The 17,007-nt window shown below is 45.1% G+C and overlaps 1 protein-coding gene across 22 annotated transcripts in view; it reads left to right on the forward strand.

The window, feature by feature from the left end:
* The window catches only part of LOC139753727 (uncharacterized), a 1,039,260-nt gene that overhangs the window by 347,969 nt on the left and 674,284 nt on the right, over positions 1-17,007 (forward strand). For all 22 annotated transcript variants that reach the window (XM_071670490.1, XM_071670488.1, XM_071670497.1 and 19 more), the window contains one exon: positions 12,424-12,528. In XM_071670490.1, the coding sequence (XP_071526591.1) occupies positions 12,437-12,528 (92 nt within the window). In that variant the 5' untranslated portion in view covers positions 12,424-12,436. The remainder of the gene's footprint in view (positions 1-12,423; positions 12,529-17,007) is intronic.

Raw genomic sequence — 17,007 nt, forward strand, 5'->3', positions numbered from 1 at the left:
CTATTCGGATGGTTCCACACACTTGCCGCTGTTACTCATCTAGTACCATAAACGAGCCAGCACAACTGACCCAGCACCACACATCTACCACACCTACTTACCTAGTACTCCATAGCTGCCAACTCTGCTGATCGAGCACTCTGCTGCATCAGTCCCACATTATCTTGACCAGCCTCAGTCCCACATTATCTTGACCAGCCACACACACACACACACACACACACATACATATGCACTGTTATACACCTCAGTACAGCCACTGTCTACTACCTTGTACAATATCAACACCCTCTACCTTTCACTCCCATTGCTACATGACCTGCATTTCTGCAGCCTATTTACATTCCCGTTCACCAGGTACCACACATGCATCTCTACACGTCCTGTACTTTTAGTTTTCGCCTCTATCAGCGGCAAATATAATATGCTTACCATGTTACTGTACCCGCCACTTTATTCCCCCTCCCTCACACCACACCACAACCCATTACCCTACGCTCACTACTACACACTGCAGCTAACGGTAATAATGGCACTGCAAAATAACCTCTGAACACAGTACTGATGTTTAATGACCTCATCATCAGCGACGCAACAGAGCAACCCATATCTTTATGAAAAGATGGCAGGCTGGGTTTTGTGAACCTTCAAGACGAGAGGCAAGACCATTTTGATGACGCCCAAGGCGGCGCTTGTATTGATGCCAACATTACCTCTCAAGGCGGGCGAAATTTGCGAGTTAGTGAGTGCAAAGATCTTTCACAGTCAGCAGTGAGCAAAAGATCCTGAACGACCAGGAACGGTGAAAGCAGTGATTGTGCTCTCAAGAGCCCTGATGGAAGAGATGTACTGATGTACACAGAAAATCCTCGAAGGCACGGTGCCCAAGCTATACAGGAGAAGCGTACCATGTTGTCATCATGACAAACGTGGATTACTGTTGAATATTACCACTGGAATCAGATAGGTGTAATTAGTACTGTGAAAACAGTACATGAATCTGGTGCCCAAAATTGTGTAATGCATTGCCTTCATGTAGCCATATACAAACACACAGAACTGTTTAGCGGTGGTGACATAAACCTTTCGAACCGCAGCCTGTAATAGCCTGGTTAAGCGAGGGAGTAACACGGAAGTTTGGTCGGAGATCGGGCTGTGGGGGTGGGAAACTTCTGAAACGGTCCTCAGATATACATTTGTCATCTGAGGCCATTCCTTTTGAGAAAGTCGTGGATAATTATGTCAGTGCCCCAGATACCTTCGTGTGAGCGTGTTATGGATTATGTTAGGGCAGTTTTCACAGGCGCAGTTTCATGCATTACCTGTAGTTAGTTTTGTAAGTAATGAAAGTGAGCTAATACATAAGTACTGAGTGTGGGCATGTGCTGTATGGGGCCAGGTCGGCCCAGACTTCGTTCGCCTTCCAGCTGGATTTACGCCGTAAACTGAGTAACGCTTGAACCCGCAGCGTCACACTCCCTGTGGCGTCAGGTGTGGCTCCTGCCGGGATGAGGACGTTCATGGCAGCAAGGTTACAGATGTTTCTATGGATTGTGGTGATAGCTGTCATGATATTGCTGGTGGGAGTGGTCTCTTGGTCTGGTGAATAATTTTGGCCTTAGTGGTGATAATGGTTGTGGTAGCGTTGCTCGTAGTATCGTTATGGTGGTGGTGTTATTATCCTTAATGCTGGCAGGTCTGACTGTCAGGTTGTTGTGATTGTTAAAGGAGTTGTTGTTTTTTTCTGTGGTTGGGATGGTGGTGGTGTAGGTTATATGCTTAATGGCGATGGGAGAAGTAATGTTATGTGTCGCTGAGAGTGATGGGGCTGGCGAAGGTAGGTGTGATAATCTTGTTTATAGTGTTGTGGTGACGTGGCAGGAGGAAGTGGGAGGGGAATTGATGGTAGGGGTTATGGTGTGGCGTGTGTGTTTGTGGGAAAGTCTTCGGGAGTCTTTAATCCCCACAGAACGGGCTGGTCCCAGGCCTACGTAGCTCCCCACAGCACGGGCTGGTCCCAGGCCTACGTAGCTCCCCACAGCACGGGCTGGTCCCAGGCCTACGTAGCTCCCCACAGCACGGGCTGGTCCCAGGCCTACGTAGCTCCCCACAGCTTGGCTGGTCCGGTACACCTTGTAGGCACTTGTCCAGAGCACTCTTAAACTTCTCTACCGCGCATCCCATGGTGTTGCTGATGGCAGCTGGCAAAGATCTTGAAGAGAATTGGTTCCCGGATGTTTCAGGTGCTCCTCTTATTGTGTCGGTAGGATTTTATTTCTTAGTGTAAGACTTTCCAGGTTTAGGTGATATACCTCTCCCATCTACTTTCCAGTGGGGGTATAGTCTGTGAGATTTCAGCTGTTCCCAGTGGTTTAGTTCCTTTGCCACGGTAATGTGGGCTCTGAAAGATTTACGAACGTTTTCTAATACTGCAGTATCGCCTTCTTTGTACGGTCTTGTTGGAACAGCAATATTCAATTAATGAAAGTAATGTAGGCGGTAGTGTTGGTGGCGCGGGGGATGATTAATGAGGTAAGCTGGTAATGCTAGTGGCGTGGGGAGGCGGTAGTGCTGGTGGCATGGGGAGGCGATAGAGCTGGTGGCGTGGGGAGGTTGAGCTGGTGGCGTAGAGTGGCGGTAATACTGGTGGCATTGGCAGTTGGTAATACTGATGGCATTGGCAGTTGGTAATACTGGTGGCATTGGCAGTCGGTAATACTGGTGGCGTGGGGAGGCGGTAGTGCTGGAGTCGTGGGGAATGGTATTGGCGGCGGCGTGGAGAGGTGGTAATGCTGGAGGCATAGGGAGGTGGTAGAGCTGGTGGCCTAGGGAGACGGTAGTGCTGGTGGCGGGGGTAGGAGGTAGAGCCGTGGCGTGGGGAGGCTGTTGTTATAGAGTCGTGGGGAGGAGGTAGTGCTGGTGGTGTGGGGAGGCGGTAGTGGTGGCGGCTTGGGGAAGCGTTAGTGATGGTGGCGTGGGGAGGCGGTAGTGCTGGTGGCGTGGGGAGGCGGTTGTGATGGTGGTGGCGTGGGGCGGCGGCAGCTGCAGCATGGCGTGTAACAGGTGGGCGGCCGCTCGGAGCGTGTGCGAGTTGTGGCTGTGTCCGGGTCGTCCGTCCACACACCACACTCCCCGCACATGCTCCACCCCACACGCTCTGTGTATGTTATTTGGGTACAGGGAAACCCTAGGGCACAGTAGGCGTTTTCCCGACGTGATGAACAACCTCACCAAGAACATAGATCCTTTCTTCCACCCACCGTACCACGTGCTGCTCACCACGTGTACCCTGCCATTCTGGGTGTACCAAGTTAGTGAACATGGGCACACATCGCTTAGGGTACGTCATTGCACGTGCGCCCAGCAACTTTCATCTCACCTAATTAGGTGTATCATGCTCCTCCTCCGTCGGATACTTCACACGGTCCGTGCATTGGCTAGACCACTTTTAACGTAGCGCTGATACCGTGCAGCGCACTTGCACCACTTTAAACTGATCACTTGATGTGCACCTTCTGCACCCTGTCTGTACCACAGTACGAACACTGAAGTAGGTACACCTCTTCCTGACTCATCGTGCGTGTGTGCGTTCAACCACGGAGCAAGGTCTCATGAGGAGAGATTGTCTTGTACTGTACTTCGTCAGGCATGTAGAACCTTCGTCGTATGTAGAGACACCACCCTCCAGTGACACGCTGTGCTGCCCACCTGCGTGATTGTGCTGGCCAATGGCGCCGCCCTTTACCCCCTGCTCGAACACACGAATGTATAAACCGTGAGTCACACCCAGGCACACCACGAAATCCACACGAAGGTGTAGAGTGTGGATCAAACACTGATGCACACCATTGCCCAGACAAGGGTACAAGCGAAGTGGTAATTTGCAGTCTGTGTTATGAGACAGATTCTTGGACACATGTGCCACACCATACGCAGCCAGCACACAGCTTATTACGCATCAATAGCGCGTGTTAGGTGATGTGTGTATTCTGTTATCGAACCCCTACCTGGATGTGGTTGTTATTAGTATAATTACCTATTCATACAGTTCGGGGAGGAAGTTGTACGCTTTTAGCCCCCTAGTTCTCTTGTGTGATTACCTGTTTTGAGCGATGCGGGAGGTTCTACACTTGTGGGGCCTCATGCCTTGAACTTTTTCTGCTGTTATACAAGTGTTTATATATCATTATGCTATCCATCATAATTCCATCACCAAGTGTCTTCGATTTATATTCATCCAACTTTATGAATACTATAAAAGCGCTTCTATAAAACATTTTTAGATATTCTTGCCTAATTTCATATAAAGACTCCTGGTTGTACTGTCTTTGCGTCTTTTGAAGCAATGTACACAGTTTGCATCATTAAACTGGTTGAAAGACTTATAGGTTGTGATCAGATCAGACCCTTTTTCTTCGCCCGTCCGTAGTAGACATTTTTGGCCCCTAATTTCAAAACCCATCCCTGTTATTTCTTGGGAGGTTGGACGACAGGCTTGGCATAGGGTCCTGTGTACCTTCACGCCCTGGCCACAGTCGTATAGCTAGTACACACTGGCATATCCTTTCTAAGAGCGTGTGTAAACTACGATGGTCCTCAAAATCATATTGTTAAATACTTCGCTTAGCATGATGAATATTTAGCTTCAAATCACGAGTGACCAGTATTTGCATCTTAGCTCTGCGATAACTTTAGAAAATCTGTTTGTCTTTATACTCCTACCAGATTGATCTCCGAGTTTCTGTTATCCTTCTTTATCATAAACATCTTGTTAGGACTTGATTATCTGTTGCTGTTAGAATTCAGATGTAGTTATTTGTATATGAATGTTGTTGCGAGAGGCAGGGTCGTTTTGATGTAGCAAAATCATGCGTCTGGAAGTTTATTCACTTAATATTGATCAGGCAGTCTTTGTGGAGATTACATCAATGTCTAAATGTTTTCGATGTTTGTTTATTCATATGGAGGATTGCTTGACTTCCTCGCTGGTGATGGTAAAGCGTCATTGACTTTCAAACTTTAGAGAATGGAACCGATACGTATCCAGGCTTTACCATCACAGATGCTTCATTGGCTGGATGAGCGGATTATTGTAACAAGTTGAAACACTCGAATGTATGAACATACTAATGTCTACTTGGATGATGCTGACCTGTGATGTGTGTGACGCAGAATTTATTTTGGCTGATTTGCTGATTCACTGCCTCTACTGCATGAATATATGATGTTTGGGGAAGCGCTTTCACACGTCCGAGAAGAGAGACTGATCATCAATAAGGATGCAGACTACAACATTTTCAGTGAAACTTTATAGCACGGGTTGTAAATTTGGCCATAGCCATTGCCTCCGTGGTGAAAACATGGAAGGAGTCGGGTGTGTTGCCACAGGTGCTCCCCAGCCCCTCGCACTAGTCCTTGATTCTCAGCCAGATGGTGTGCGATGCACAGCCACGTGCTGGAAGAAACAGATTCAAATGGTGGAAGTGGGTAAATAGGTGGATCCGAGATCACAGATGCTCAAATTGGTACGTACGTAGGCCTGCGTGCTGTGGCCTCAAATAGCCAACTTGATCAAAGGAGCAGAAGTAGGTTTGTGTCTCTTACCATATGTAGAGGTAGATGAACACCTCCTGAATCGACGTAAAGTAGTGACGACTCTTCGTCATTCGGTTGACGAGGATGAGTCCGGTGGTGAACGAGAGTTAGGTGATGGACGATGTCGAGTCTATGTAGAGGTAGATGAACTGAATCGACGTAAAGTAGTGACGATTCTTCGTCATTTGGTTGACGAGGATGAGTACGGTGGTGAACGAGTTAGGTGGGACGATGTCGAGTCTTGGCGGAGTCTCATGAGCCAGGTGGTGATGGATGCTGTGCTCCTTCATAGTCATGTAATGGTCGTATGCAAGTAGTCAAATGCATCTACAGTAAGTACTTCATACTGAGCATTTGATCTTGTGCCTTGTGGATGAAAAAGCATACGTCCCCATTAGGAGTTTACACCCACCAGGCGACAGGCAGAACAAGTAGGAGGGAGGGAGGAGCAGTGGTTGCTGAAGCAGCCTGCTTTCTTGTGTAATAAACCATGACGAGCTGGTATGCTAGTTGGAGTGGGCGAGTGAGAGGTGAGAGTGCGGGGCTGACAGAGAGAGAGCACCACACTGTTCTGTGGACTCTCACTCACTCCTCACACATAGTTGGTACAAGTGATACTACAACGCATTGGTAACTTTTCCGCCAGGACCTGCACGCCATCATTGACGCGCACCCTTGCCACATCACGTTGTTGCCATCTCATACCCACGCCCTCTTACACACTTATGTCATCTCACAATACATTCACTCTCACGTCGATGTTACCTCATCGACTTCCTCATACTTCCTCCAGCAAGCACTCCTGCCATATCAAACTTTTATCGTCTTACAGTATGGCTGCTCCACAGACTTAAGTGCCTCACACTTACCACCTTACACTTTTACCATGTCACAGTGGTCACCTCACCAGGCATCGTACACTTCTGCCTATACATTTCTTCAGTCTCAGTCTTGCAGCTTCACCCACATGCCACCTTACCTTCCTGCCAACTTGCGCTGCAGTTGCGAGGATTTTTCCTAAAATGCTCGGTCATGTGTTCCTGACGTTACCTCACTTGGGCAGGAAAAGGTCTTTTGTTGCCTTAGTGAGCTATTGTCGGGAACAAACGATAAAACCTGCGAGGAAAAATCCTGGCTTGTCTTCTTCCTCTGTGTCTAGTTTTAGAAAGTTATGATGATACAGGGAACTTCCATCCCCTTCCCCTCCTTCCCGCCCTTCTCAATTGCCTTCAGCGATATGTAGGAGATACGTCAGTATTATTTTTTCTCATATCCTCGAAGTGTATATATATATATATATATATATATATATATATATATATATATATATATATATATATATATATATACATATATATATATATATATATATATATATATATATATATATATATATATATATATATATATATATATATATGCCACCACCATATTCCCTGCTCGTCGCAGAAAGCGACTAAAGGGTGATTGAAACCCCGCGTTCTTGTATTTCAGTTTCTAAAAGAAGGAACAGAGGAAGGGGCCAAGCAGGGAGTGATTCTCCTCCTCGAAGGCTCGGGCTGCATTATCTGAATGTATGTGGATGTAACCAGGATAAGGAGGGAGGAGTGATAGGTAGTATTTTTGGGGAAAGAAACCTAGATGTCCTGGCTATGAGTGAAACAAAACTCAAGGGTAAAGCAGTGGAATGGTTTAGAAATATCGTAGGAATAAAGTTAGGTGGACTATTTTCTCTTGAGAATGAGTGGCCGGTGCGTTAGAGGACTGCCTTTAATGTATCTTGAATAGTCGTGACTCACAAGGGTGAAGGGGTAGAGGGGCTGCAACCCCTCCACAACTGTGTTGTGTTGGTGACGAACTCCCTGGGACATATACTTTGGGGAGACATAGGGTTCTCCCATTTTATCGAGCATACAATGTACACTTGGTGGTACACTACATGATCTGCTCGATATATGCTCGGGAAAATCACATTTGATACTTACCAGTGACGATTATCACTGTCGTAAAACTGTATTTATGTTTATAGAGCACTGTATCCTAAAGCTATAGAACATCATTTATTACATTACATGAATGCTGGTGCCTTTGCCTACTTTTCTTATCAGTGGACATAAATATTAAGGAGTTTGAGACGTTAATTAACATGCGTAGAGTTGTGAGGCGTTAAGTCGACTATCAATTGATCAGGCGGTGGAAAATGTCTCAAGTGTTCTGTGTGGCGGAGGCATCTCTCAGTGTCGTAAAGTTTGGATTATTTCGACAATAATGCATTTCATGTGCATACAAATGCACTCAACGACTGTGTATTTTACTCTTCGATTTCAATTATTATTATTATTATTATTATTATTATTATTATTATTATTATTATTATTACAATAGTAATAATGATAATGATACTTGATCGCCGTTTCCTGCGTTAGAGAGGTAGCGCCGGTAAACCGACGAAGAAAGACCTATCCACTCATATATACACACAAGGGCATACATGTACATATGCATGCATATATATGTATATATATATATATATATATATATATATATATATATATATATATATATATATATATATATATTCATATTCCTATGAGTCCACGGGGAAAATGAAACAAGATAAGTTCCCAAGTGCACTTTCGTATAATAATCACATCATCATGGGAGACACAAGAGAGAAATATAACAGTCAGTTGATATACAACGAAGAGACGTAGCTAGGACGCCATTTGATAAACATGCGATTGTCCAAGACAGACTAGTGTATCATAAACTTATTATGTGGACAAGAAGGTGAATTGTTTGCAAATTTTATCAACAATAAAGTTATCCAATTTGTATAGACCATCATACTTGCTCGCCTTCACTCCACCCCACAGGAAATAGCATCGTAACCCCCCACGTCAGCGAGGTAGCGCCAGGAAACTGAAGAAAAAAAGGCCTCATCCGCTCACACTCATTCTCTAGCTGTATATATCTGTCTATATATTTATATGGAGAGAGAGAGAGAGAGAGAGAGAGAGAGAGAGAGAGAGAGAGAGAGAGAGAGAGAGAGAGAGAGAGAGAGCAATGTTTGTCTTGTATTATTTTTATACACGATACATGATGTGGTCTGCATATCTTTTTTTTATCGTCATTAGGAATGCAGTGCAACATGATGCAATCAGTCTGTCTAATAGGAAACAACAACTTTGCAATATATGCTTTATATTCAGAGCACCTCCGGCATCAGCAGAGTCGATAGTTGCCTACGGTCGCCATACAAGTGAATTCCAGCTGGTTATTATTGGCCACTTGTAATGGAACACAACACATGTGGACATTGAAGTAGTCTACGGTTTTGCCAGGCACCCGCCAATCAGACACTGAAATTCTTCCTTTTTGTGTTCTTGATGTAGGGAAAACGGGTGATTGGCGGCACGTGTGCTCGTTTTACGTGGCGACTATAGGCAACCTACCCACTCAGATGTAGGAGATATGCCGGCGTTACTCTGAATAAAATAATTGTGTATATAATGCAAAGTTGTTGTTTCTCCTTAGCAAAATTAAGCGGTATCTGCATGTTGGATAGAATTTCTATTGACGATAAAAAGCTATGTAGACCATATGTATCGTGTATATATATATATATATATATATATATATATATATATATATATATATATATATATATATATATATGTGTGTGTGTGTGTGTGTGTGTGTGTGGTTTGGGCACATGGAGAGAGTGAGTGAGGAGAGATTGACCAAGGGGATATGTGTGTCGGAGGTGGAGGGAGCGAGGAGAAGTGGGAGACCAAATTGGAGGTGGAAAGATGGAGTGAAAAAGATTTTGTGTGATCGGGGCCTGAACATGCAGGAGGGGGAAAGGAGGGCAAGGAATAGAGTGAATTGGATCGATGTGGTATACCGGGGTTGACGTGCTGTCAGTGGATTGAATCAGGGCATGTGAAGCGTCTGTGGTAAACCAATGAAAGCTGTGTAGGTATGTATATTTGCGTGTGTGGACGTATGTATATTCATGTGTATGGGGGTGGGTTGGGCCATTTCTTTCGTCTGTTTCCTTGCGCTACCTCGCAAACGCGGGAGACAGCGACAAAGCAAAAAAAAAAATATATATATATACTAACCATATGATGGAAACTATTGCTAAAGTATAGTCGAAGAATAGAATACACAGTTGGTGGGTGAGTGTATCTGCATATGGCATGCACAGTTGTCGAAATATTTTAAACTTTATGACCCTCCTCTGAGAGATGCTGCCTCCTCATGTACAGCACATGAGACGCCCGCAGGCGTAGTGCCGTAGATGCTCTCTCTTGGTGTGTCGCCTGCCGTTACTGAAGGAGTGGTGTAGGTAGTAAGGACACACTCTGAGATGACTGTAGGTGCTGCTGCTACAGTCATGTGTCAGGTATAATGTATCAGTGGCTCCCATACCTGATTGTTTACAGACGTTCGTCCAGTGTTTGTTTACAGGAGTCCTGTGCTTGCGGGCAAATATGTGTTTACAGGTGTTCTATCGCAGTGGCCAAATGTGTGTTGATGAATGACCTGTAGTCGCGATCACTTGTTTGTTTACAGGTGTTCTCAGCTAACGACCACCTGTTTGTTTTTAAGCGTCCGATACCAGTTTATCTGTTTATATCCGGGTTGATGCCTCTTTGCAGACGTCCTCGGCTGATGGCCACCTGTTTTGCTGACCTGTTCTTTATCTTAATCTTTTTTTCCCCCCGGTTGCTAACTTTTTTGTTTTGGAATCGTCATGAGGGCCGCAGCCACCTGTTTGTTTACTTCCGTCAATAGTTAGTTGTCCTCTTGAGGCGGCCGGCGGTATATTTCCATGACGGTTTACTGGCGTCCAGTGCTGATGGCATACTGGCTATTTGAAGTTGTCCTTTGGTTTTTGGTTATTTCTTTTAATATTGTTCTTAGGTAACGGTTAATGATTGGTTATAGCCGTTCATCAGTAGGTACTTTGTTGTCGTGGGGTATAATTCCTGCTGTGCAGACGAGTAATGAGAGTTAGGAGATGGCTGAGACGGGCAAATGTTATTCTGGAGTGGGAGTTGTAGTTGTGTGAGACGGGCAGACATGGAGTAGATGGGTGGAAAGGCAGACATGGCGTAGAGGGGTTGTGGATTACAGATGGAGTGGAGGAGGGCAGATGTGATATGTGGGATTGAGATGGGTAGCGATGCAGACACATGTTTTCTGGTGTGGGAAACCCCCAAACATGAGGATTGGGTAGGTGGGAGGCCGGACAGACAAGGTGTGAGCCTCGTAGGTGGGTAAGATGGCAGGTCGAAAGTGATTTGGGTGTTCTAGATGGTTGGACGACGGACGCGCATTGTGTGTGAGTTTTGCAAGTGAAAGGCTTGAGAGACGTGGGTAGGAGTTGTGAAGAGTGGGGTGCCGTGGCGGTTTATGCCCTCACCTTTCTGAAAACAAAATTTTGCATACCTTCACTCCATTTGCCACCAGGAAGGCAAGTTAAGGAATGGTTTCATGTATTTGCTGATTTGATTGTATGATCACGTAAGTCAACATTTGCGCAACGTTAACTCTAACGAGATGCTCCAAGTTAACCAAGATCTTTGTTTAACTGGATGATGTATTCGTTCATTCCTTGTTTGTGTGGCGTGGTGGAGGGCAGGGGAGTGCAGCGTGGTGGAGGGCAGTGTGATGTGGAGGGAGGTCAGTGTAAGATGGGAATAAGCGGAAAAACCGAGAGATGGGACGTACAGCTTTATAGCTAGTATCTGAACGCGTTGTTGTAAACTTGGCTACCCCTCCCCCCCCCCACACACACACAGAGTAAAAAGCTCAGTCCCCCAAGTTACTGTACTTGCACCCACCTTTCCTCATTCTTGTATCATACGCGAACACGAGTCAGTTTCCTTTGCAGATGACAGTAGTAGAATTATTACGAAAATTAGGTCTGCAGAGGACGCTGAAGGGCTACAAAGGGAGATAAATGAAGTCTTCCTCTGGGCCACCGATAACACCATGCTCTTAAGTGTGAATGAATTTCCTCTCCTCCGGTATGAGAAAATTAAAGAAGTTTATAACAGTAGAGGAATACTAGACGGATGATTACACCGTCGTAGTGAGGTAGAGGGTAGTTTGGTGTGGTGGAGGGAAGTGTTGTGTGAGATAGATGATGGTGTTTCGTCGTGAGGGTTGGTGTGGTGTAGTGGGTTGAGGGTACATTTGTGTGGTGGAGGACACTGTACTGTAGGGAGGTAGAGGGCGATGTAGCGTGGTGGAAGGTAGCTTTATGTGGTAGAAGACACTGTGGTGGTGGGCAGTACTGTGTGGTGAGGTAGTTAAGACGCACTGCCTCGCACTGCTGTATGTATTCGCTGGTCATGGTGCCCGCCGCGTCTTTTCTCTGAAATAAGTGATTTATGGGCAGTAATTACCGGGGAGGCGGGAGGAAGAAGTGGTGCATCACGATTGTCTCCTCTCTAAACATAAGCCATGTGGTTACGGCATTAGTCCTCCTCCGACACAAAAGGGATAATGACGTACAACACTGAGCGTACACCAGTGTGTTTGTGTGTGTGTGTGTGTGTGTGTGTGTGTGTGTACTTGCTTGCATGAGTATGTACGTCCCGACATTTGCATGCCCCTGCGATAGCAGATGTTGCAAAGTTTCAGAAGAAATTAGCACCAGTGTTGGGGAGGGAGGGAGGGAGGGAAATTTAGGAAAGGTGGAAGTGTGAGGAGGAGAGAGGTTAAGTGTAGGTGATGTGAGGGATGGTCAGGTGAGGGCCAGGTGTAGCAGCGTGGTTCATGTGTTAACCCCTGTTGTTGTTGTTGTTGCAGGCTGGGCCCATGTATGCAGGACCCGGCATGGGTCAAGATGAGTTCCCCGACCCACGCTGTATCAAAGAAGCGCAAGAAGCCAGACACCAAGCCCCAGACACAAATGTAAGTGTTTCCACACCCATTGTTCCTCTCTCTCTCTCTCTCTCTCTCTCTCTCTCTCTCTCTCTCTCTCTCTCTCTCTCTCTCTCTCTCTCTCTCTCTCTCTCTCCTATGTGTCTAGAGTTGGCAGTCAGCATGTGCACGGAGATGGACACTTATCGTCGTCTCACTCAAAGTGTGTCATCAAGCGGGTGGAAATGCTCCCACCCGCTGTAGAGTGTAATGCCTCACTCGTCCACACCCGTGTACAGGCAGAGGTTAACTCGGTCGTGTCATGCAACATTCACTGTCAGCTGAAAGCCACCGGTGAGTAATGTTATTTCAGTTGTGTTTTTTTTTTCGTTTCCTTCATTTGGTGCTCGGATTTGAGGAGTACAGACCAGAAAACCTCCAGCTTGCCATGAGTCGTCTATCCTCCTCCTGTCATCTCCCACAGTGGCCACTCTCCCCGTTCGCCTTTTGGGACCTTTACTCAGGTGTACTGCCTGAGAACTTCATCTGAACTATCCTCACTCACCTCACACGCCGTCCTCACTCATGCCTGGTCATGCTTTCAGCGTTGTTTTCGTTCCCGCACACTCCTGTAATCCCCTCGAATCACAGCCCCCACTTAGTCCATTCATCTGTCTCACTCCCCGTCTAAGCTCTCCTGTACTTCGTCACCATTTTCATATGGCGTATTCAACAGTCTCCATCCTCACTGCTGTTCTTACGTCCCCTGATCGTGATCCATATTTACCCATGGTACCATTTCCATTCATCGTTGTCACCATTCCCAGTCGCCGTTGGTACCATTTCCTTCCACCGCTGTGACTGTTCCCACTCGCCGTTGTCAACCGCTGTTGTCACCAGTCTCGTTCACCGTTTCCATCGTTCCCACTCACCCTTGACATCATTCCCATTCGCTGTTGTCATCACATTGACTATCTTCACCAACACCATTCCGGTCACTCTTCTCCCTCCGTGGAACGTAACAGTTTGTCCCGACACTTGTCTCCCTCCAATATATTCACTCTCACCTGCCTATCCTCTGGGTCTGCGGCCACTAGCTTCTACAGTACGGTTTAGACACACACACACTCTCTCTCTCTCTCTCTCTCTCTCTCTCTCTCTCTCTCTCTCTCTCTCTCTCTCTCTCTCTCGTACGCCCTTCACATCTTTCGTCTTTCATGTAGACGAAGACGTTATGCCTTGTTTGACACCATTGTATAGTTCGTTGTAAAAATTCGTAGAAACTCTTCGTAATGGTATTGCCAGTCCATTTTCACTGAATACAGATGTTTCTTAGGAATCATATAAGACATGTAAGTACTTCTGTAAGCTTTATTACTTTACTATCGTAGGTCTTAGACGTATTCTTGAAACCAACATCGGACTTGGGATAGAGGATAGAAATCGGAAGAACTACTAAGATATTCTTGCACCATCGAGATCCCTGATGTAAATTGAATGATTAATTCTTATAAATTAATGTGGTAATTATTCAACGCATTTCCGGCCATTATTTAACCATTAGACTGTTGCAAATAAGGATGAGTATTCTTAAAGGAATGTTTCTCTCGCATTTCCCAGTCTCTTTGGTTAGTCATCGCGTTGTAGCCTTACAGCTTCCAGTATTTGATTCTGTTCTTTGACGTCCCATAAAACTGACTGGGCTTTTAGTTCTAAGTTATGACGTATAAGAAGAACTTCATACAGTGTGCCTGTGCTCCAGGGTACCTCACGTGGTGAAGCCACGTTGTCGTCTGACGGAGTTTATCTTACCTCGTCAAATCCTGACTGGGAGGCCTGATCAGCGTTTCGAACTCTCAAGGACGAGGCACAAAATCCGAACTCGAGCCACCTTCTTCTCCAAGTTCCCGTTCTCTGGTGAATACTGCAGCAGGTTTTATAACTACATCGCAGTGGTGAATGTTGATGTGTTAACGTTGTAACATCACAGTTGGCTCATGATGACGTTTGGTTAACATCGAGTGCAACAGTATCTCCCGAGATGCAGTACAATCTCGCTAGTATTTCTGGTAAATTTCCATCCCCTTGTATTCTTGGCAAGATCAGTGTATTGGTAGGATTCTCTGCCGAAATCAGCAAATCATGCTTAATTTTGGCCTATATAGTGTGTTTGATTTGTCAGTCCTCCTGAACAAAAACATTGTCGTTGATATTTGTTAGAATAACGTGGCTCATCAACCAGAGGACGTCTTTCGTTGTATAAGAGTGCTCAGTGGACAGAAACAGACACCATTAAACTTTGAAAGACCGTAGAATAGTAATGTGGTAACCTTACCCTCAACGAAAACAGGAGAAAAACAAGTAATTTACAGAAAGACGGCAGGCTGGATTTTACGCACGTTCAAGACGAGAGAGAGAAAAAAATTAAACCCAGTGATGACGCACTTCAAGGCACTAAAGTTCCTCAAACTATATAATACTGCTTTGTGCTAACACCACTTTTCATGGCTGGCGAAATTGCCGAGTCAGAAAGTGTCACCTATATTTGACAGCCCAACATTGGCAGATAAGGATCGCGACGCCTGGGAACAACTGAAAACATTTCTCATTAGAACACACGACTCTTTTAAAGATATTTACTCTTGAGAATGATTTACTCCTGAGAAACCCCAGTTTACATACGGAAGTAGTTACTTATTGGCAGGACAAGCATGCAAGACTGGGATATTGCCGCTGAAAGGAAAAGATCCATTGTGCTAAATAAGAGTAAACAATATGAACATACGAGGCCCAAGATTGTTATAGCGCCTGCGATCACAGGAAACACAGTGAAGTGGAACAATTTCAGAAAGGCCGGAACAAGTGTGTACAAAAGTGTACCAGACCAACTCGAAATTTTTGGTTACGTGGCTTGTTAAGCAGAGGAGAAGGAGAGCAACTTTTCTCGGACCAAACCGTGTTGGTAGATTTGAAGTGTACGTGAGGTAAGGCAAAATAGCATTAAGTACCATTATTCATAACCGAGACAGCATCTGTTGTCTCTTTTCTCCCCCGTAAGAGAACCACTCGTCTGTTCTCAGAGTTAAGAAGCGTCCCATTACTATTTCCAACCAAAAGTTCCTAAATTATTGTTATTGATGAAAAATAGCGTCTTTTTTTCGGGTGGTCCTTACGAAAATAGCATCATTGCTTGGTAGCTATGCCCAGTGTAAACACCTAACGTTATTTAGTTATTTGTATATATTATTATTATTATTATTATTATTATTATTATTATTATTATTATTATTATTATTTCAGTGAAATAGCTTCCTTACACAATCTTCAAGAACTTAATAAGAAAAAGATTTTTCTGCTCATGACACGGTAGGTCTGAGGAAGGAATTAAGTTTGGGAATTTTTATCTTTATTATTATTATTATTATTATTGTTGTTGTTGTTGGTGTTATTATTATTTCAATGAAATAGCTTCCTTACACAATCTTCAAGAACTTAATAGAAAAAGATTTTTCTGCTAATGATGCGGTAGGTCTGTGGAAGGAATTAAGTTTGGGAATTTTTGTCGTATAATTGAAAACTCGTGGAAGCATCGACTTCGAACGCTGTCGAAGAAATTCCAAGCGTTAGTATCGTAGGGCTTCCAAGATCCTGTTGTGTCTGACGCAGTCGTACGAGTCAGTGGCGCAGGCGGTGGTGTGGCTGCAGATGAAGCCGTAAACATTTCACTTACACTCTCGTCGGGAGTCGACAAACCTCGCCATTAACCCATTGAGCACGACAGTACGGCCAGTGGGTATGATGGTCTGGTCCTTGACTATCTGTAAGGTTAGAGGCGAGACATTAAATAGCTTAAGTCATACTTTCCTTCTCAAGGGGTTGGTTTTGTGATTGAGAATTGGCCAGTGCCCTGTTTTGTTTTGTTTTACTATGTATCTCCAGTATGGTTGAGTATATGAGGGTGATGAGGAGCAGCTGTGTGCGTGTCATGTGCAGTGGTCTTTCGAGTGGTCGCTTGAAGAGTTGTTCCTCATGGCTGCAGCGGGCCGCCACCACCACCACCACCACGGCTCTCGCTCTACCTGTAAAATTCATCGAGTTGTCATGTTGAAACTTCCTGGATGGACGGTGGGTCTGGCTTGGTCGGTTGGTTTATAACTCTGTAGAAGACCCACTCGCCAGGCTGGTTTAACATCCGGTGTCGTAATTGTTGGTACGAGAATTAAAATTTTGAATTTGTGCGTTTGCCTTTACTTAAGTATCTAGCCCTCCTCACGGAACTGGATTGTCCTAACATGACAGCTTGGCTCTCATAAGCAAACACGAGACGTTAGGAAGAAATATAAGCAATTAGAATTACATTCTCTCGAAAATATACTTGAGTAAAAGCCGTCTAGATTCAAAGCACCTGGATAAAAAGTTCACGCAGTAATATCCTGTCAAGCACAGTCAGTAATATTCCTACTTCGTTTGTAAACACCCCTGCTCACCGGTGAGGTCGACAAGAACATGGTGGAGAATTACAGTGAAGGT

The sequence above is a fragment of the Panulirus ornatus genome, chromosome 15, assembly GCF_036320965.1.
Source record: "Panulirus ornatus isolate Po-2019 chromosome 15, ASM3632096v1, whole genome shotgun sequence".
NCBI classification, from domain to species: domain Eukaryota; kingdom Metazoa; phylum Arthropoda; class Malacostraca; order Decapoda; family Palinuridae; genus Panulirus; species Panulirus ornatus.